Source organism: Spermophilus citellus (genome assembly GCF_964194105.1).
Source record: "Spermophilus citellus genome assembly, chromosome: 9".
NCBI lineage: Eukaryota > Metazoa > Chordata > Mammalia > Rodentia > Sciuridae > Spermophilus > Spermophilus citellus.
In genome coordinates this window covers 4,339,289-4,362,406 of record NC_138191.1, presented here as the reverse complement: position 1 = coordinate 4,362,406, position 23,118 = coordinate 4,339,289, and the positions used below count along the sequence as shown (strand labels likewise).

The 23,118-nt window shown below is 42.8% G+C and overlaps 2 protein-coding genes across 2 annotated transcripts; one reads left to right on the top strand and one right to left on the bottom strand.

Annotated features, from left to right (window-relative positions):
- Nucleotides 1-11,754: 11,754 nt before the first annotated feature.
- Nucleotides 11,755-12,144, bottom strand: LOC308656438 (uncharacterized protein; the record flags this gene model as incomplete). Its single annotated transcript, XM_081307536.1, has 2 exons — nt 11,755-11,974; nt 12,101-12,144. 2 exons carry the CDS (start codon nt 12,142-12,144, stop codon nt 11,755-11,757), a joined length of 264 nt encoding a protein of 87 aa, XP_081163662.1.
- A 7,284-nt stretch (nt 12,145-19,428) lies between these two features.
- On the top strand, nt 19,429-19,782 carry LCE1C (late cornified envelope 1C; the record flags this gene model as incomplete). The annotated part of the gene is made up of 2 exons (XM_081308281.1): nt 19,429-19,472; nt 19,563-19,782. The coding sequence occupies 2 exons, from the start codon at nt 19,429-19,431 to the stop codon at nt 19,780-19,782; spliced, it is 264 nt and encodes an 87-aa protein (XP_081164407.1).
- Nucleotides 19,783-23,118: the final 3,336 nt, after the last annotated feature.

The window sequence follows — 23,118 nt, the reverse complement described above, 5'->3', positions numbered from 1 at the left end:
GGCTGCAGGGATTACACAGGAGGGTCACCTTCTCAGACCTGTGACCCGTGGTTCAAATATGCCATTATTCTCACTGCGACCTCCCCCACCACACAGCCTCCTGCTGATCGTGTGGGTCACTGTAAGAACTCAGAACTTGCTCCTCTCTCTACCTCCTCGGGATTCAACAACTTCATCAAGGTTTCCTGGAGCAAGCCCAACTTAAAAATGAACACAAGAAACTGTTTAAATCCATGGGGGAAAACGCCTAGAGCCTCACACCCCAGCTCCACGCCCTGTGGTGAAGTCAATGACGTCCTCTGGTTCTGTTTCCTACTAATGATCTCCACCAACCCTGACGCAGCTCACCCCTTTCTTTGAACTCTGAACCTGGAATATTCTGAGACCTATAGAGTTTCTTCACTGATTCACAAATTAAAAAAAAAAAAAAAAATCCATGGTCGACCTTGTGCCTGTTCTCTTGCTGGGGATGGTGGACGTCACAGAGGGACAAAGGGCCAGTGGAGGGCAGCAGAGACTGAGTGGGAAACCCTTGGTAAGACCTGGGAACTCAGGGGCCATATGAGAGTGACTGGGCACCGGGGTCAAGCTAAGCATCTCCTTCTCCTCTGGCCATCCATCTCAGTCCCTCATGTTTCCTGCCTCCCAGCCCCCTCTCCATGAACTCTCATAGGGACGCCCCAGGCAGGGGAAGTGGGGACTCAGGGCTGCAGACTGGGCTGAGCGTGAGGCAGGCCCCAGGTCCATGCAGACTGTGGGACTCAGCCTTGGGACCTGGGACCTGGCTCCGCCTGGGGTCTGGCCTGTAGGGAATGGACTCCAACAGGGTTATTTTTGCATCAGTTCTCAAACTATTTACACCCTGAAGATTATTGAGTATCTCAAGGAGGTTTTTTTGTGGGTATTATCTACGGATATTTCTTGTATTAAAAATAAAATCCAGAAAAATTTAAACACACCGTCCACATGCAGATACTGCACTCACTGCCAGGGTGATGATGTCACTCGTGTCACATACCCTCTGGGTAAGTCTAGTGAGGACTCCTTTTTCAAAAGTGAATTAAAAAGACAAATAAGATCTTATTATAGTTTTTAAAGTTTTGACCTCACTGATCCTGCTGAATGCACTTCAGGGACCCCAGGGTCCTCACAGCACACCTTGACAGCCACTAGTCTAGGAGTCAGGGGGCCGCCCGACCCCCCGTGTCTCCCCACATGAGCAGCACAGCAGCACAAGCTTCAGGTGCTAAGGAAGCTCCCCTTGGGTCTCAGTACCCACTTATTTATGGATGCACGTGAAGTCTGTTTTAATCATCCTGCCAAGCTGAGTTCCACACTTGAACAATCACTGGTCAGTGCCAATCTGATCCTGCTAAACTGAGTTCTGCACTTCTCTTCAACACCACTGACACCACTTAGAACATGTCTACCTTGATTAAAGACTGAGGATAAAGGGAACAGAACAGTGAGCTGCTCTGAGATTCTGGAGAGGATTCTCTCAGGGGTCTGCAGACGTCGTGGGCCCAGACTTGCTACATGGACCATTGAACTGATCTGAAAGGGGCTTCCCTCTGATGCAGTCGGGAGCCTGGGTGCCGTGTGGGACGTGGAGGTTGGGGAAGGAGGGGAAGCTGAGGATGGCTCCTGGGTTTCACACCTGGGCTCTGCCTTGGGCTTCTCGGTGCAGTGGAAGGACCTTCGCTGGGAGTGGAGAGTTGAACCCAGTCATAGTCCATTTCCCGTATGTTTCTAGCTCCACCAGCTGGTAGCTGGTGGCATGGAATGACCTCTGACCCTCTGCACCAGGGCAAGATAAGTAAACTTCATGCTCTGAGGGCTGCAGAGACTGGGGGCCTTCACCTGCTGCAGGGACCCGGCAGGTGCTCCCTGCTCCGTCTCCTGGCACTCTCCCTGGGGCCAGGCCAGTGCGTGGGTCTGGAGAACAACGGTGAGCCATCTGGAGGCCACTGTTCCAGCTGTGGTCCCTGTCATGGAGAAAACTGACCCAGAGCTCGGGTGTTAGGATCACAGATTGGAGAGTCGCCTGGCCTGGTACAGAGGGTTGGAAAGGGGCTGGGGTGAGTCTCAGCATTGAACTGGGGTGGTGGACATCAGAAAGGAGGTTGGAGGAACCTAAAATATAATGGGCTCCAGTGCATCACCAAGTTGGAGTCTCTTCAGTGAGACTTGGACTGTCACAAGCTGCTGTCTGGGGACTGTGTGAGCTGGACACCAGGTCAGCTAGGAACGCCTGGGCTGTGGGTCACTGTGAAGAGCTGGCCATTTCTATAGGGTACTGAGTCCTTCTCCACCTTCTTCTCAGTGGCCAAATTCTGCTCTTGAACTACACCTAACAGTCATGTTCCACAAGGGGGTGTCCCCACCAGGTGGACAGACAGGCTGCCGCTGGACCTACCTCCCACGTGTCCCATCTCCTCTCCTCCCCATGGACTCCTGCCGCCCAGAGGAGCTCATCAGGACAAGACTGACGTCCTGAAGTTACCAAAACCTGCCCTGACAACGGTTTATGTCTCAAGAACAAAGTTGGGGCCCGGGGATCCCAGACGGCAGGCTGGAGGGAGCTTCCTTCCGTGGGGCTCTGGGACCTGGGGTGAAGCAGGGGAAGCTGTTTCCCTCTGGTGAGTAGAGGACCCCACAGCTGTGTCCCCAGGGCTCCAGGCCTCGGGTCAGCACAGGACTCCCAGCCACTCACCCGCCAGGACACAGGCATGACACAGGCATCAGCACCCGCGAAGACTCCTGGCCACCCAGCCGCACAGGACTCCCAGCTGCCACTGTCACACAGGACACCTGGCCACTGCACATGTGCAGGAAATCCTTGGCCACTCCTGTGTGGACCCCCATCAACCACCTGAGGCTCCCTGGTCGCCTCCATCTTGGGGCACCACAGCCACTGCCACAGTCCCCTCCTCGGTAGCCTGCACCTGGGGACACCTCACAGGTCTGGAGACAGCGGCCACCACAACCCGGCTCCCCACAGAGCTGCATCAGCACACGCTGCCCACCACCACCGCCAGACCCCACCCAGCCCACACCCATGGCTGAAAGCAGCCGCCTCCATCTTGGGACACACTCCTCGCCATCTTAGTTGGCAACCCCCATCTTGGGACAGCGGCTGGGGCTTGGAAGCAATAGCAAGGCACCTTTAGTCCCCAACTCCCCCCTCCCCGGAGGCCACTAACCCAGCACAGTGCCTGTGGGTACCAGGCCTTCTGCAGCTCACAGCCTGACCCTGAACTGCCCCTACAAAAAGCTCTCGTGACAGGGGCACAGCCCCCAGAGCTCAGCCCACAAGACCTGTAGAGAGGGGTGCCTGAGTTCAATTCCCTGTAAAAAAAAAAAAAAAAAAAAAAGATGGCCACACTCCAAAAGCACTATACAAATTCAATGCAATTCCCGTCAAAATTGTAATGACATTTTTCATGGAAATAGAAAAAGCAGTCATGAAATTCATTTGGAAAAATAAGAGGCCCAGAATAGCAAAAGCAATCCTTAGTGAGAAAAGTGAAGTAGGTGGCGTCACAATCCAGACATTAAACTATTCTACAGAGCTGTAGTAACACAACCAGCATGGTATTGACACCAAAACAGACAAGAAGGCCTGTGGAACAGAGTAGAGGACCCAGAGACCAACCCACATAGATACAGTTACCTCATAGTGGATGAAAGTGCTAAAAACGTACCTTGGAAAAGAGATTGCCTCTCAACCAATGGTGCTGTGAAAACTGGAAATTCATATGCAACAAAATGAAACTAAACCCCTATCTCTCGCCATGCACAAAACTCAACTTGAAGTGGATCAAGGACCTAGGAATTAGTCCAGAGACCCTGTGTCTAATAGAAGAAAAAGTAGGCCCAAATCTCCATCATGTCAGATTAGGCCCCAACTTCCTTAACAAGACTCCTATAGCACAAGAATTAAAATCAAGAATTAGTAAATGGAATGAACTCAAACTAAAAATCTTCTTCTCAGCAAAAGAAACAATCAGTGAGTGAAGAGAGAGCCTGCATTTTGGGAACAAATCTTTACCACATGCATGTTGGGGAGAGCACTAATCTCCAGGATCTATAAAGAACTCAAAAAACTTAACAACAAAAAAAAAAAAATCAAACAACTTAATGAATGGGCTAAGGATCTCAAGAGACACTTTTCAGAAGAAGATATACATTTGATCAACAAATATATGAAAAAATGTTCAACATCTCTAGTAATTAGAGGAATGCAAATCAAAACTACTCTAAGATTTCATCTCACTCTAGTCAGAATGGCAGCTATCAAGAATACAGAGACAACAATAAATGTTGGCGAGGATGTGGGGGAAAGGCACACTCATACATTGCTGGTAGAACTGCAAATTGGTGCAACCAATCTGGAAAGTGGTATGGAGATTCCTTGGAAATCTGGGAATGGAACCACCATTCGACCCAGCTATCCCACTCCTTGGTCTATACCCAAAGAACTCAAAAACAGATACTCCAGGGACACAGCCACATCAAAATTTATAGCAGCACAATTCACAATAGCTAAACTGTGGAACCAACCTAGATGCCCTTCAGGAGATGAATAGATAAAGAAACCGTGGCATATACACACAATGGAATATTGCTCGGCATTAAAAGAGAATAAAATTATGGCATTTGCAAGTAAATGGATGGAATTGGAGAATATCATGCTAAGTGAAGTTAGCCAATCCCCAAAAACCAAAGGTCCGTTGTTCTCTCTGGTAAATGGATGCTGATACATAATGGGGAGAGGGGAGGCATGGGAAAAATGGAGGAACTTTGACTGAGCAAAGGGGAGGGAGAGGTGGTAAGGGGGCATGGGGGTAGGAAAGAGGGTGGAATGAGATGGACATCGTTACCCTAGGTACATGTATGACTGCACATACGTTGTGATGCTACGTCATGCACAACCAGAGAAGTGAAAAGTTCTGCTGTAATTGTGTACAATGAATCAAAATGCATTCTGTTGTCATATATATATTTAATTAAAATAAATAATAAAAAAGAATAAAGACATACTAAATTGTAGAGAAAGAAAAGAATAGAAGATCAGTAGATTAGACAATGGAGAATGGAGGGAAGGGAAGGGGGACAGGAAAAGGAAAGACAGTGGAACGAATCTGACATACTTTTCTCATGCACATGTATGAAAACACCCAGTGAATCCCACCACCGTGTATATTCACACGAATGGGAGCCTAGCTAGAAAAAGGCATATGTATAATCATATCACATTGGATTCTGCTGTCATGAGTAACTAAAAAGTGCCAATGAAAAGAATAAGCATTTATTAAACAGTTTCCAAATAACATTTCAAATAACCTTAGGGTGTTTTGGTAGGGAATCCTTTCCTACATAATATGTGCACCTCAAGGACACACCATAGACAAGGAAACACAAGTTTAATTGCATTAGAATCAAATATCCCCTCATTAGAAGATATTTTAAAGAACTAAAATTTAAAATAATTTGCAACACATATAATTGACAATAAATTAGTATTAAAAATAAAGAACCTTGGAGCTGGACACGATGGTGCAGGCTTGTAATCCCAGCAGCTCAGGAGGCTGAGATAGGAGGATCAAAAGTTCAAAACCAGCCTCAGCAATGGCGAGGTGCTAAGCAACTCAGTGAGACCCTGTCTTAAAATAAAAACTACAAAATAGGCCCCGGGGGTGTGGCTCAGTGTTTGATTGCTCTTAAGTTCAATCCTTGGTACCAATAAATAAATAAATAAATAAATAGAATTAAGTAAAAAAATAAAGAACCTTACAAACATGAGATAATGAGGAAAAACAAGAAAACCTAAATAACCAGTATGTTATGAAAAAGTTCTCCAGGCTGGCTAGGTATCAGAGGAAAGAAAGAAAAAAAATCATAATGGCATAAAATTTCACCTCTATTTATTGGGAATAAAAAATCCTGATATTGTTATTTTTTTGCATTGATAACAAATAACAGCAATTCTCATGCACTCTGATGAGAGTATATTTTTGCACAATTAATTTATGAACAATTTGGTAATATCTAGTCAGGATAGACAGACATGCTCAATGACTCCCTACTTCTAAATCTGTGTGTGTGAAGATATTACAAATAGCATGTGTGAAGATATTACAAATAGCAGTTACAATATAGCAAATATTACAAATAGCAGTATTTTTAAAACTCCAGCTGGAAACAAGGTAAATGTTCAAATGCAGATGAATGCATGAGTACAGATATTCTTATAATGGAATGCTATGTAGCAAAAATAAATGGAAATAAAATGAATAACCTGTTTCAACATACAAAGTGACAGGGGTTTGAAAGTTGAAAATACAAGTTACAATTAACATCTAAATACATTATATATAAAATTTAATTAAGTATAAATAAATTATACTTAAGTCCAAGGGGTTTGCTATATTTTTAATTTATAAATACTAATAATATAATATATAAATATTTATTTTTAAAAGTAAATACAAATAAATAATAATATTTAATGTATTATAAATTATAAATCAAGAATAAATATAGTAAAGTACATGTTACCAGAGGGAAAAACAATAAATACAACATAATGAATATTTCTGGGTAGAAGAGATATATGTGTATGATGGTTTTAATTTTATTTATAGTGTTTGATTTTTTAATTTTTATGGATGACTCAGATTTGGATGTTTGCCAAGCTAGTCTTAGTTTATATCTGTATAAAACATTTTATCTTAAAAGCTTATGCACATGTAAAATATTACACATACATACTTAATAAGATAGTAAACAATGCTACTTCATATATATTAGAATGTTTCCAAAATGTGTTATTCAACTTAAACTTTTTATTGACATAATCATTATACCTATTTATGGGCACAATATGGTAATTTTATATATGTGTATTACATATAATGTAAAATTTTCATCTCTTAAACATTTTTCATTTCTCTATGTTGGGAAACCTTGAACTCCTCTTTCCTGGTTTTTATAAAATGTGTGGCAGATTCTTGTGAACTGCAGTCATCCCATTGTGCTGTAGAACATTAGGACCTACCCTCCCATGGAAGTCTGTTTTGGTACCTGTTAACCATGTCCCTCTATCTCCCTCCCTCCCCTATCCCTTCCCCACCTCTAATGATTACTATTCCACATTCCAAATGAAACCAACTTCTTTGAGCTTCCTCATGAGCAAGAACAGGTGCTCTTTGTCTTTCCATGTCTGGCTTATCTCACTAAACACACTGTCCTCCAGCTCCATCCATTCGTCACAAATGATGGGATTTCATTCTATTTTATGGATGAAGAATTTTCCACTGTGTATAGAGCCACATTTTTTTGTTCATTCATCAGCTTATGGATACCTCAGTTGATTCTCTAACTCGCTTACTGTGAATAGTGCTGCAGTAGACACTAGAGGGCAGATATTCTTCTATATCCTGATATTTCCTTTGGCCACATACTCAGTAATGAGACAGCTCTCTGATCTCATTAACTCTAGTTTTGTTGCTGTGGTGGTGGTGGCTTTCTAAAAACCTCCATGCTGTTTTCCATAACGACCAATTTATATTCCTTCCAACAGCACATGAGAGTTTCTCTTCCCAGATCCTTTCCCGGACTGCTATTTTTTGGTCTTTTTTATTATAGCCATTCTAATGAGGGTGCAGATATTTTCCCCAATTCTGTGGCTATCTCTTCATTGTATTGTTTCCTTTGCTATGAAGAGGCATCTTAGGTTGATATAATCCCATTTGTCTTACTTTTTGTTTTTGTGGCTGTGCTTTTGGATTCTTATTCCAAAAAAGTATTATGTATGTTGATGTAGACATTTCTACCTTGTGTTGTGTTTTGTTTTTATAACAGTTTCAAAGCTTCGAGTCTTACATTCAGGTCTTTGTCCCCCTTTGACCTTTGTGTTTGTTGAGAGAGAGGCCTCCGGTTTCATTCCTCTGCAGATGGGTGTTCAGTTTTTTCAGCACCATTTATTGGAGAGACTGTCCTTTCCCCAGTGAATGTCTTTGGCCCCTCATCAATGGTCATTTGGCTCTACATGTGTGGCTTATGTCTGGGCTTTCCATTCTGTTCCGTTGATCTCTGGGTCAGTTCTTAAGCTGACCTTGTTGTTTTGGGTTACTATGCTTTGAAATGCAGGGTTTTTGAGATCAATAATTATAATGCTTCCAGCTTTGTTTTTTTTTTTGCTTATGATTGTTTTGGGTATTTTGGTATCATTTGTGCTTTCATATGAAGTTTAGGATTTTTTCCTATGTCTGAGAAGAACAGCATTGCTAATTTGTTAGGTATTAATTGAAGTCCTATAATTGCTTTAGGTAGTATAGATACTCAGTATTGATTCTTTCAATCTATAAGCCTCAAGTGTTCTTCTGTTATTTTGTTTGCCCTGTACAGTTTCCTTCCTTTCAACTCTTCTTGTCTGACGTGTTTTATTTTGCGTGTATGTTTTCGTATGTATCTTATTTGAAATTTATTCAATTGTTTTATATTTAGAATGCTTTTCTCAATTTTGGGATTAGATGAACATTTGGTAACTAATAGTTCTTTATGATTCAATTTTCTCAAAATATTTAAATAAACCCAAGGAACTCATCATGGCAAAGGATGCTAAATGAAGGTTTACATTTTTTCCTCAATCAACCAGTTTCTTTGGCTCCAAAAATTGAATAGTAATGATGCTCTGGCACTATTAATAGTAGTAGTGTTGTGGTGTGAACTGATCGATATAATCAATAAGTCATAGATATAGGTTATAGATTAAAGAAATGAGGTAAGATAACATAGATAAGCAACAGTAAGACATAAGTTCATAGATAAGTCGGTATGCCAGTTCAGTTACAGATCAATACAGGCTGATAGGTTAATATAGAGGTGCAAGGTTAAGTCAGTATAGTCGGGAACAGCTTTGTTAGCTTGATCATGTAGATATAAGGCTTACAGATATTGGTAGTAAAATGAAGAGTAAACTGCAAGCATCAAATAAGTTACTAGTACTGGGATGTGGGATGGAGTCACTGTGGCTATGCAAGAAAAAGTGTGGCTGTGGGGACTCCGTCTTAGCTGTTCTGGACTGCATCATTGCCAGGTTTCTGTTCTCCAGACTAAAAGGCTCAGGGGTCGCTCTAGTTAAACTGGGCTAACTGGGCTGCACGAAATAACCCCACAAGAGACACAATACCTTTTTCTTTGGGGTTGCTGTGACGGCTCCTCTGACCTTAAGGGTCCCCAGAAAGAGAGAGAGAGCACGCACTGACCCCTTTTATTGAGGAGAAGCTACAAATGAGGCAAGGGGTCAGGTTTCAGGGGCTGAGTCTATCTTCATGATGTCCACTGTCAGCAGGTTGACTGACACCTGGGTAGGCCACACCCAAGGGCACAGTAAGAGAAGGGGACACACACAAGGCACTTCCATGGAAGATTCTATCCTAAACAGGGCAAGGGGTTATATTACAAAGGAACAGGTGAGCATAGCTTCACCCATGGGGCTGTAGCAAGACACACCCATGCACGAGAAACCTCGCACCCAAAAAGGGTGGGGGAAGCTCTGCCACATTTCTGCAACTGAGCACCTCAGCACCCAGCTGGGGAGTGTGACTCAGTCACGTGCAAGGTTGGTCTCCCACACATCGTAGTTTTCCTGTCTCTGCTCCTGCGAAGAGGGACCTGCAGGACCCATTTCTGAGAAACAGAAACAAAAGCTGTCTTCTTTTAAAAAATTGTTTTTCTGTACTTTGTGCCCAACTCAGGATATGGTGGTGGTCGTGGTGAGCTACATCCTGGGTTTGGGTACACTTATGGGTCTACAGGACATTGAAATAGATTATCGCCCCCACTCAGCTGCACTCAGCTGGAACTCAACACTTGCTCAGACCCCAGATGCAGTTAACTAAATTGTAAGCTAACTGCTTTTTTTTAGCTTTTGTAACTTGCTTGCTTGCATGACGCTGGGAAAAGCCCCTGATTTGTGGTTTTCATCCTTAAATTCCTAAGACACAGGCCAGGAAGCTCCTGCTCTCCCACAGAGCATCAGTCTGTGCGGGTGGGAGTCTGTCCCTGGCCAGGTAAATAGAGCTCTCTGTTGTTTGAATTCCAGTTAGTAGTAGTAGTAGTAGTAATAGTAGTGAAGTAGGGACAAAAGACAGGCCGCTAGTGCAGGTCCGTGACGGGGTGAGATCAGAAAGACGGAGGCTGGTTCAGAAGGAAAGGAAATAAAATGCTAATACCTCAGGACACTCCCCCAACCCTCCACCTGTTCTCAGATTTACCTGCCTACGGGGAACTGTCCCTCCCAAGAAGTGGCTGATGAAGTGCTCCTGGGTGGCTCCTTTCCTGCCCCTTTACGCAGACACCCCTGGAAGGCTTCTTTCCCACCTTTTGGTCCCATAAACAAGACAAGGGAAGGAGGAGGCAGGAGAATAAAAGGATATAATGGGCAGGACACCCCCTCCCACGGATATCAGCTCTGGATCCCCCTCTTCCTCCCGGAGGTCTGTCTCTGTCCTATCCTTTAAGTAAGACTTCTTTTCTGAGCTTGCCTCGGCGTTTCTTGGGTATTCATTCTTGGGCACTGAGGAAACAGGACCTTGATCAGACTCCCGACCCCGGTACCCATGGTAGCAGTAGTCGAGGCAGCACCCGCAAAATAACAAGAGAAGCTTCCCTTTATAGGAGATTTACCATATTCTGGACATGGAGCGCTAAGGGTAGTAACCTCTAATCACTGCTTTCCAGGAGGAAAAGGACATGGAGACATGCATGTGTAAGTTACAGCTGAGCAGTGGTGCCTTCTTCAGAAACACAGGAGGTGATGGGGAAATATGAATGACTAATCTTAGAAGTCGGAAACAATTTCTGTTGCATCTTCAATGCAGTTCTTGAAAAGCACAAGAAGAATAGCTTTATTCTGTAAAGAGCTATGGCTACCAGAGGTGGAATGACAAGTTGAGATGTGTGACATAGGAAGTGTGTTCAGGAAAGACAGAGAGGCTCTACTGGAGTGGGAGGAGGACGAGAACCAGGGTTTGCTGAAAGATTAGTGAGAGAGGAATGCTTCCATGGGTATGTGTCTGGAAATAAGTCCATTGCAAAAAGAGAGGGTGGGAAATATGTATTTTCAAAATGTATTTAAGGGAAGGATGGAGGTCAGGGGTAAAACCATGAGCTCACAGAGGGGCGGGAACACAGAGAGGCAGGTTACAGCCCTGAAGGGGACCAGAAGCAAAGGTGCTTGTTATCCAAAAGGCATTTCAAGCAAAGCTGAAGGAATCACAGTAGAGCTGCGTGGGCTGATTACACAGGCAGGCAGCACTGGGGCATTTATCTTCCCCACCCTGCTCTCCTTCCTCCCCTGCTCCGTCCGGCCCCTAAGGCTCCAAGGCCACCTCTAATAGATGACAGAGGGAGGAGAACAATGGCCACCCAATAACAGAGTCTTTCTAGAACAAGTTGCTAAGCAGATGCCTTGTTTTATTGTTTTAATCAGTAGCTACACTGTAAGAAGTAAGACTCGGAGTACATTAGGATCTTCAGCATGGAAATGGGGGGTAGCCACAAAGACGGAGTCTAAGACCAATGGATGCATTCAGGAGAGTTCTGAGTTTCTGGGTCTCAGGAAGGATGCACTCATCCCGAGGTCAGAGTCTGAGGTCAGAGTCTGGACCTTGTCTGAGGCAGGCCTGAGGGTGTCCTCTGAGGTCTGCAGTCCTCAATTCTGCTCTTCTAGGCTCAGGGTCCACTTTAACAGCAGCCTCCGGACTGCTGGCTGCTGCCCCCTCCACAGCAGCTGGAGCCCCCTGAGGGCTGGCTGCAGCAGCCAGAGCTCTGTCTGTGGCGGTGGGACCTGCGGGGCCTGTGGTGGCTCAGGCAGCAGCCCCCACCCCCAGAGCTGCAGCAGCCCCCACCCCCAGAGCTGCAGCAGCCCCCAGAGCTGGAGCCACAGCAGCCCCCACCCCCAGAGCTGCAGCAGCCCCCGGAGCTGACACTGCAGCAGGAAGGGGCTGGAGGGCACTTAGGGGGACACTTCGGGGGACACTTTGGGGGGCACTTAGGGGCCTGGCACTTTTGAGGGCACTTGGGGGGGCACTTGGGAGGGGGCTGGCACTGCTGCTGGCTCTGCTGGCAGGACATCTTGGCAGGCGGGTGTTCGGGAGCTGAGGGAGGGACAAACACCAGTCAGACCAGGCCGCCTGCCCACTCTTGTCCTTTCTGCTTCATTTCTAGTTCCTTCATTTTGAAGAACCGTTGAAGTGTAATCCTAGATAATTCATCACTAGATGTTGTATTATTTTCCTAGTTTGTCAAATGCTCTGGCACTATGTGTTTTGAGTCCCACAATTTCTTTCTAGAATTGTCAAGTGTTCTTGTAATCTTTACAGGGAAACCCAGGCAGTAAGCTACATGAGAAAAATACCTGCTAAAATTAAACATCTAGCAAATAAAGACAGCACATTTTCTCACCTTGTCAACTAGAACCCTGGGACTGTTATTCTAGGAACCTGGCAGGTATGAATATTTTCCTGAAGCATGAATATCAGAGATTCTTTCTTGGAGCAATGTCCTGTGTGAATTCTGTGCAACCTTGGGCATGCATGATCATGAGCGTTCCTGAAGGTCACCTGTGTGGCTGACCCCTGTTGCTAGTGAAGAAGCTGAAGAGCAGCGTTTCCTCTGCAGATGTGGGATCTGAACTCAGGGACCCTGCTCTGGTCTGATGTGCTGCCGTTCTCAGTGTACCAAGGCCTCACACTAACATCTGGGTGCAGTGATTCAGTCGCTATGTTCGACTTAAAGAGATACCCAACTCCAATTCAGATCCATAGGGAGAGAGTTTCAAAAAGCCCCAAATGCTCCATGATTCTTTCTCTCTCGACTGGTTGAGGACTACGACTTCCAGCTCATCGAGGAAAGAAGGGTCACAGTTTTACTTTCAAAGCTCCTCTTGAAGCTGTCCTAATAGTTTGGTCACTGGGGTTTCAATCCCTTTGACCCCAGAGCCATAGCCTGCAGCTGATCAATTTGGAACAGCACAAAGGCACAGTTGTTTAATTCTTTGTGTTTCCAGTTGGCCAGTTCCCCTGGCTCCTATACCCAGCCTCCCTTCACCTTCCTGTGTCTCTCTTCTCTATCAAGGTAGACCCCAGCTCCTAGGACCCTGCCCATCCTCCCTCTTCCTCTGGTCTGAGCATCTCTCTGGGGAAGCCTGGTTTTTGCTCTCAGTGGACACTTACCGGGTCTCAGGCAGCACCGGTCTGTAGGCACCTCAGAAGGAGAGTGGATGGAGGTGCTCTGGCCCTGAACCTTTTTATCCTGGCCTTGTCCTCCACCTCAGTGTGTGAGACAGAGCCTGGGCATGAGAGGACCCACTTCCTGAAACCCACACGGTCCTGTGACGTGTGATGACTGGCTGTTCCTCCCCTGACTTCCTCTGTAGGCTCAGAGCAGCTGCTCCCAGCTAGGAGTATGGGGTGGAAATAGGAGTGGGTGGGGTCAGAAAGTCCTACCAACATTTCACCTTGTTCTTCCTGGAAAACACCTGCCTTGCTTGATTTGGGAGACTTTTTTTATTTTGAAGATTTCTTTTCTTTCTTTTTTCTTTTGCATTCCAATTCTTAGCTCAATAGCCTCTCTCTCTCTCTCTCTCTCTCTCTCTCTCTCTCTCTCTCTCTCTGTGTGTGTGTGTGTGTGTGTGTATTATAGCAATTAAGAAGCTGGCTAAAAAGTCTAAAAAACCTAGAAAGAATAGGTTCTACCATCTATTTCCCATGAGACTTAAGAAAAATGAAAGACCTCATTATTCTTGTTCTCATTTGGCAACTCTACAATAGAGATAATATGAAAATAACTCTCCAGGGGTGCCTGAGTCAGTGAGATAATGCAAAAAGAAAATTTCTGACAGATTTTATAAACAAATGCCAAAACATCTATTTTTTAAGGTACAACTGCTTTCCTAAGGAGATGGGATCTGGTGAGAAAATGCAAGAAACTTTTATTGAGGTTTTTAATGAGAATTTAGGAAAGAATAAAGTTTTGTGAAGGAGAGAGAGAGAGATGACTTGATCATCTAATCAGAGTCAAAATTCAGATTTTTTCAGGAGTTACATGGGTGGGCTTTGGAAAAATCCATTCAGGAGGACAATAAAAGGTAGAGAAGACCGATTGCATAAAGCTGGGACACTGCCTGGTGTAATGAGCCAGGAGAGAGACCTCCCAGTGGCATGGAGAGGGGTAGATGTTTAAAGCAGGAGTATCAGATATTTCATATGACATATTTTTCTTTCATTTCATAAGCTTATCTCAACTTCTTGTCTCTTGGGGTTTCAATTCAGTTAACACAGACTTTTTCTTGCAAGAAATATTGGGATTCAAGAGCTTTGTAATGTTGTGAACAACCAATAAAAAAAAATAAAAAAAGAAAAAAAAAGAAATATTGGGATGTTCATACTCTCAAGAGATTAAGGGAAAAGGTTAGGGTTTACATCTGGGTTAAGACAGTAAGTCAGATAACAAGAATCCCTACATGGTACCAAAATGCTGTTTAACAAGTAGACTAACTTTTCCAATGAAGAAGAATGAGAGCTGAGAACAATGGATTGTGTTAAGAAAGCCTACTTTCTCCAGGCTTGGAGAAGAACCCTGGAATTCCCTAGATCCCAGATGGATGGTGATTTGATAATATCTAGGTCACTTTGTTCAATGTGAATCCTGCCAGCTCTTGACTAAAATGTGGTGTGTGTGTTCCGTATTTCTGTTTGTAACTGGTATTTCCTAGTGTCCTGCTCTTTAAATTGCTCTGTCTCTTATCTGCCTCATCCCTCCTGTTCTACTTCCATTTAGTTTCAAAATTGTTCTCTTTCCAAATGGCCCCAGGTCATTAAGGGAATCTCATCCTGGGATCCCAGTGGGTTCACAAGGGGCCCTAATCTCTGCTGACTCGTGTTTGAGACCTGTGCATGGTGACGCGTTCTCCCACCCCCACTTTAAGCTTTGCTATCTCCCTTCAGAAACGTTCTTAGGCTGACAAGGCCTCGTTACTTTTGATTCATCCCTCCCTCTTCAACTCTCACACTTTACTCCCTAATCTGTGTACTTCTAAAACCATGTGGTTCTAACATAACTTGCTCTGTGAGTCATCTTTCAAAGGTTTACAATGAACTCTCTTTGATTCTATAGTTTGGGGTTTTATATTTACCTATTCCTCATCAGGCTGCAAAGTGAGGCTGTGCATTCAATGGGTGGCCAATTTAAAAGTCAATCGAATAATACTACCATTAACTTGATATGTGACTGAAGCCATCATCATCAGAACTCTCTGGGACATTCACAGTATAGTGTATTAGTCTTATCACCCTGCAGAAATCTGGCACTGAATTACCTGGGTATGGCTCAGGCCATTCCATTGAGATGTTCTTGCATCTCAAGAACAGTCAAGGCATTGGTTACTCAGTTTACACAGATGGTTCTAATCCTGAATCCAAGCCCATCATTCCAAGGATGACGAGGTTGGAAACCATTCTGTCCATACCTTGTTCACCACCAGGGCAGCACCCATCAATTATCTTGCATGGGATTAGGTAATAAGGTGCTAGCATGAGGTGACATCATGAGCACTATTTCTCTACACTGAGAATCAGACCTTGATGGCCTGGCTGCTATTTTGATATTAACAATGTGCACTAGGACAGGAGTGATTGAGTGTGTTTCTTACATCATCAAGGTCTCCTAATCTCAGGATATAGGAAAGAAGAATGCTAAGACCTGGTGAGAACTAATTTGGATTGTGTGAATTTTACTGTGTCCCAGAACCAGCACTACACAAGTGATTTTTAATTTGTCTTTTTCTATAGCAAACTCCTGTTTATATACTAATAATAAATCAATACTTCAAAATCATTAGACGAATGTAAAACCATTTCTTTATAAATAGTTGTGTAAAATATTTTAATCTTGGCAAAACACATTTTAAAATTTTACCACATATTGAAAAACAGTACTGCATTCCAGAAAGCACAATAAAAATAAAAGGAAAAAATAACCAACTAAGGAAAAATAAAAATAACTAGCTAAGGAAAATTAAAATACACACAAGTCAGAAATAGTATTAAAATCCAAAAATATCAAGTTCTTATAATTTTATTGGAAACAAATTTGTCTGCCAATGAATGGACAAAGCACAAGAAGAAATAAATAGCTTATAAAATACAAATTACCAATACACTTCCAAAATTATTATTTTATGTTTGTTGATAGAAATAATCTAAGAAATATGTAGAAAACAAGGATGGTCCAGGGATGGGGCTTCTTAGGTTTCTTTGTATTAAACTGGAAAAGACTCCAAATGGGTAAGAAAATTCAATATTGATAAAGGTAATGAAAATGAGTCTTATGCTTTTGGAAATATAAACTAGCATAACCAATTAAGATGGAAATTTGGTGATTCATTAGTCAACAGAAAATTATAGTAGTATGTGCAAATTAAAATTAAAATGAGCATATGCTTTTGTATAACAGTCATGTTTCCAACTATGCAAGTTAAGCAGAGAAACTTTAATAAAGAATGTATGCATAATAATGATTACTACAGGAAATAATAGTAAGAGAAAATTATAAGATATAATATCAGACTACAGAATAAATTAATCAATTTATATTAACCAGCAATAAATAACTCAGAAATATAATTTTAAAAATTATATTTAAAATAACAAAAATGTATAAGGTCTAAAATATAATTTGGGAATGAATATTTGGATAAAACAAGTAAACTTTATTCAAAGACAACTTGGAATACTGAATTCAATAGAGGGATATACTATATTCATGGATGAACAGAAAGAAAATTATGGCAACATAATATAATTCTTCATGAATTAATGTATATGATCAACAAAATTTTCATCAAAATTCAAGTGTTTTGCTTTATTTTCATTTTCTAGGGTATTAAAACTGACTAAAGTTTATATGAAACAGAAAAATTCTAGTAAGCACCAAGACAATCTTAAGAAATGAAGGGACCTGAGTGATTAGATATCGCATTTGATTTCACATCTAAGGTAATGAAGGCAGGAGGATGGTCTCACAGGGTCAGACAAACTGGCAGCGAAAGGCTTATCCACCCAATTACAATCTACAAATGTGTGGTTATGACAGAGGGGTATTTTAGATTATTAGGGAAAGCAGAATATTGGATTATGCTACTGAGACAATTGATTATCCATTTGGGAAAATGTTAAAGTAAAGATAAAATGCACCAAAATACTTTTCTGTGTGGAATAGAGACCTTAATGAAAGAATCAAATCAAATCTTACAATTTTTTTAGAGGAAAAATGAAACAACAGATTCTGACTTCATGAAAAGCTGGGATTTCTTAAAATGTGAAAAGTACAAACAATAAGGTTTAGCTATGTTGAAAACAAAACCTCTGCTCATCAAGTGACACTATTAAAATATATGGGAAAATATATGCACACCACATTTAGTAGCACACGCTGCCCTTAGAAATAGAGAGATTTGCAAACACAGATAATAAGAGTCAATGGCCAAGTTGGGGATCACATGTGAAAAGCTTGGAAGATTCTGAGTTTTCCTTCAGGCCTGCAGACCTGGAGCTGAAGAATCAGCACTGAGGGGGAAGATGGGAAGCCTGGACCCCACTCCAAGGAGGAGGCTGAGAAGCAGGCCCCACAGAGGACAGGCACAGCAGGCTGTCAGGGAAGTCACCTCCGCCCTCTTCCAACTCAGGCTCCAGGCTGCAGCCCCTGCCCTGAGCCCATGGATGGAGGCAGTGAGTGGCACCAGTCATCACCTGCCCCAGGGCCACGTGGGCGTCAGGAGGCGCCCTCCCATGCCCAGGCTCTGTCTCACATGCTGAGGGCAGAGCCCAAGGCCAGGATAAAAGGGGCCCAGCCTGGAGCCTCTCATCCACTCACCTGAGGTGCCCACGGCCCTGTGCTGCCTGTGACCAGGTAAGAGGGAAGAGGAGCAGGATCTTCCCAGAAGGAGGCTCAGCCCAGAGCAGGAGGGGAGGCTGGAAGCTCCTCCAGGAGAGGGAGTGGCTCCAAGGATAGAGGAGAGAATGTCTAGGAATTCTCATGGAGGAGGAAGAGCTGGGGGGCAGAGAGACTGGACGACTCTGATGATCTGTGTCTGTGCTCCATGCTCTCGATTCGTCCTGTATCCTTTGAATCTCTCGTATTCCAGAGAGCTCATATTAATTCTTCATTCAGAAGAGCTGGTTTGGGGTATCAGCCAAATCCCTTCCCCAAGCCTGGAAGGGATCACTGTTGTTTTCAAATACTGGGGACCAGGGGAAGTGTAATTGGGGCTTGATAAGCTCAGACACCTGTGACCCTCACCCTCACCAGGTAACTAACATTCAGTTGGTCAGGAGTGGTACCTGGGATCTATGTCGCATGCCCCAAAGCTGAACAGTGAGTAAGGGCTGAAGTTCATGATACCAAGGAGATAGATGGAGGAGGCTGTGGGTTGCAGAGTGGACATCACCAGACCTGGCGGCCACAATTAGCTTGGAGTCCCACTTCCTCCATTTATAAAGTGATTCGGGACAATGCTTTCCAAGGATGGCCCTCTCCAATTCTGACTGTAGTGCAGTGTATATATTGTCAGCTGGAGGATAATGAAATATATAAGTCATATGTATACACTCACATATATGATAATAGCATGTGTCTGTTAACAAGGCTATCTGGGAAATTCTTTCCTTTTTCCTAAACAGAGAGAATTGCATCTCTAAACTGCTCCTGGATAGGATATTTTCAGATTCTGAGTGGTGCACAGTAGCAGGCGTGAGCCAGGTTTTGTGGATATCAATTTGCCTTCTCCACTTAAAGGATGTTCCTCTGGGCCAGTGTGTTAATACAGTTGTTCGTTTTCTTGCTTTGTTGAAAGAAGATAGTCCATTTCTATTCTATGAAAACATCCTGAGGTTCCAATGAGATAGGGTAGAAGCATTTGATAAACTATGCCGCAGTCCGGCTGCAGCAAAATAACCGGGATGGGGGGGGTGGGGGGGGTGACGAGCAACTTGTGTACATTGATACAGCAGGAGTGGGAGCCGTTTATTGTAGGACAGGAGGGGTATATATACATTCCACACAGCTTATCTTAATTAGCATAAACTACATACAGCACTCAACCAATAAAGAATCTCCACACTTAATGGCTCGCTGGCCTTACTTCACAAACCACTCCCTCTGGCAAAATGCCAGGCGCCATGTTGACTTGTTTACAGACCCTAACAAAACTACGCTAGGGGTCATTCTCTTGACATAAGTTGAACAAGTTTGAAAAGTGTAAGGAGAAAAATGAGGGTAAAAAGACAAGACAGGAGAACTCTGTGTCCTGGTCTGACTGTGTTTGTCCCTCCCTCAGCTCCTGAACACCCGCCTGCCAGGATGTCCTGCCAGCAGAGCCAGCAGCAGTGCCAGCCCCCTCCCAAGTGCCCCCCCAAGTGCCCTCAAAAGTGCCAGGCCCCTAAGTGCCCCCCAAAGTGTCCCCCTAAGTGCCCTCCAGCCCCTTCCTGCTGCAGTGTCAGCTCCGGGGGCTGCTGCAGCTCTGGGGGTGGGGGCTGCTGTGGCTCCAGCTCTGGGGGCTGCTGCAGCTCTGGGGGTGGGGGCTGCTGCCTGAGCCACCACAGGCCCCGCAGGTCCCACCGCCACAGACAGAGCTCTGGCTGCTGCAGCCAGCCCTCAGGGGGCTCCAGCTGCTGTGGAGGGGGCAGCAGCCAGCAGTCTGGAGGCTGCTGCTAAAAAGGCACCCTGAATCTAGAAGATCTGACTTGGAAGAAGGAAACATCCACATGTTTTCTCCTGTTGCTCCTCCTCCTGGATCTGTCCAGGATGCTGAGAAGTCTTGGTGAAGTCATGGTGCTGAGAAGTCTAAGCTCAAACCTTGGTGATCTTTCTCTGCTGTTCAGAATCTCATAGCTCCTCCCCAAATACCTTCGCTGACTTCTTTTACCATATGGTGGCACAGACTCTATGTCCCTCTGAGTATGTCTCATTGCATACCCAGGCAACAAGATAGAATGTGAAATAATAAAGCCTGGATTCTGCATTTGGTTTGCCTCTGCTGATTTTATTTGTCATTGTTCTAGTCTCCTGGTCCCCTCAAGCCTTAGCACCCACAGACCTTCAAACTTTGCCACTTGTCACTGATATCCTTCATAGCGAAGTGATATTTCTTTGGTTGAGAATCCAATACAGAGTCCCCTCGTGCTTAGTTGTCCTGATTCTTCATGTCCTATACTCCGCGATGATTCCTCAGTCTTTATCGAGACCTTGACCTTTTCCAAGAGCCAGAGGTTTTGTGGGATGGTTCTTCTGCACTAAATTCAGATAATGCATTCCTTCAGAGATTCCCCCAAAGTAGTACCCTGTTCTTCTTAGGTCCTGAAATTAAGTCACACATGACATCTAATTGTCCCATTCTTGGTGACATAACTTTGACCACTTGGTTTAGGTGTTGTCTACCAGGATTCTTCATTGCCTAGTGACTGTGAAGTACGGGGAGAAACTCTGAGACTATTCAAATACTTATATTTTATCAAACATTGACCCAAAATGTTTTTTGGTTTTCATTGATGGCTCTTTTGTAAAATAATTGTTATTATGTCGTTATTGATAATATTGAGTATAATTAGTATTTTATATATTAAGCTTAGATTTTACTACCTTGCTGAACTCTTATTACATCAAATTTGTTGCAAATAGTGTTCTTATGTATTTATATGTCCTATATCATAATTTTATTTCCTTAGGCTGAGTACTTAGAAAAATCATCACGTAAAAGGACATGCTGCTTTAAGTTGAAGTTCATTACTCACATGTAGCCACATATTGCTATCTAGAACAGTTGGGCTAATTTATATTACCTCCCCAGAAAGTGAATGTGTAAGTCCACACACTCTCACACATTCTGAGTTTTGTTGGTGCTATAATAATTATTATATTGAAATAAATAAATGAATCTGATAGCCTGCTTCCCAAGTACAAATATTTCTTCATTTTTCCTTGTATTTGTTTGAATATTATTAAAGTTGGACATCTTTCCTCTCTGCTGGTGAAAGTGTTTGAGAGAGAGAGAGAGAGAGAGAGAGAGAGAGAGAGAGAGAGAGAGCGCAGATGGTATTCTTTATCCATTAGGTATTTTCTGTTTTATTTTTTAATTTGTAAGATTTATTTATATATTATGGATATTAATTCTTCATATTGTGCATGAATCGTATTTTTCTCTATTTGACTTTGTCTTTTCGTCTTACGTGTGGTAATTATTGCCATGTAAAATTTGATTTTTGTATTATTTAATTTAGCAATGTTTTCCCTTTACATAAAATTCATGACATTCTTAAATGTGTCCTCAATGTTATTAAGGCTATATTTCCTTGATCAACTTGTGTTATATTCATGTGCCAATATGCTACAATGAAACTCACCACTCTGTATGATTAATATGCAACAAGAAAATGAAAATAATAAGTAGGAACCTGGGAATCAATCTAATCTAATAAAAGATGTGAAAGACCTCTACAATGAAAACTACAGAACACTAAAGAAAGTGAAGAAGAACTTAGAAGATGGAAAGATCTCCCATATTGTTGGGTAGGCAGAGTTGACATGGTCAAATGTCCATACTACCAAAAGCACCATACAGATTCAATGCAATTCCTATTAAAATCCAATGATGTTTTCCATAGAAATAGAAAAAGCAATCATGAATCCATTTGTAAAAATAAGGGGCCCAGAATAGCCAAAGCAATTCTTAGAAAAGTGTAGCAGAAGGCATCAGAATATCAGACCTTAAATTATACCACAGAGCTATAGTAACAAAAACAGCATGGTATTGACACCAAAACAAACATGAAGACCAAAGGAATAGAATAGAAGACACAGAGACAAACCTGCATAAATACAGTTATCTCATACTACACAGAGGCACCATCAATGTACACTGGAGAAAAGATAGCCTCTTCAACAAAGTGTGCTGGGAAAAAATTGTGAATCCATGTGCAGTAGAATGAAATTTAACCTCTTTCTCTTACCCTGCACAAATCTCATCTCAAAGTGGATCAAAGACTGAGATATTAGACAAGAAACTCTGCACCTCCTAGAAGACAATGTACGCCACTCTAATATGTCAGTTCAGGAACTGGCTTCCTTAACAAGAACTCCTAATGTGCAAGAAGTAAAAAAAAAAAAAAAAATCAATAAATGGGATGGCATTAAATTAAAAAGCTTCTTCACAGCAAAGGAAACTGTGAAGAAGAGTGTGAAAAGAGACCTTACAGGATGAAAGGAAATCTTTGCTACCTGAACCTCAGATAGGGCATTAATATACAAAATATACAAAGAACTCAAAACTCTTAGCACCAAGAAAAAAATACCCAATATACAAATGGGCAAAGAAACTAAACAGACATTTCTCAAAAGAAGAAATACAAATGGTCAACAATATATTTAAAAAATGTTCATCATCTCTAGAAATTAGAGAAATACAAATTAAAACTACAATTAAATTCCCTCTCCCTCCAGTCAGCATGGCAATTCTCAAGAATACAAATAACAATAAGTGTTGGCAAAGATGTGGGGGAAAGGGTAAACTCATACATCACTGAGGGGACTGAAAAATTGGTGCAACCACTCTAGAAAGCAGTATGGAGCTTCTTCAGAAAACTTGGAATGGAACCACCAATTGACCCAGTTATCCCACTCCTCGATTTATTCCCAAAGGATTTAAAATCAGCACATTACAGTGACACAGCCATATCCATGTTTATAGCAGCTCAATTCACAATGGCTAGACTATGAAGCCAACCTAGATGCCCTTCAACAGATGAATGGATGAAGAAAATATATATATTTCCAATATATAAAAATATATATTGGAATATATTCACAATGTGGTATTCCTCAGCCATAAAATGAAGGCCTTTATGAATTTGCAGGGAAATGGAAGGATCTGGAGACACTTATGCCAAGTGAAATAAGACAATCCTAAAAAGTCCAAGGTCAAATATTATCTCTGATATGTGGGTGCTAACACACAATAAGGAGGAGGGAGGGAAAGAATACAAGTTCAGTAGGTTA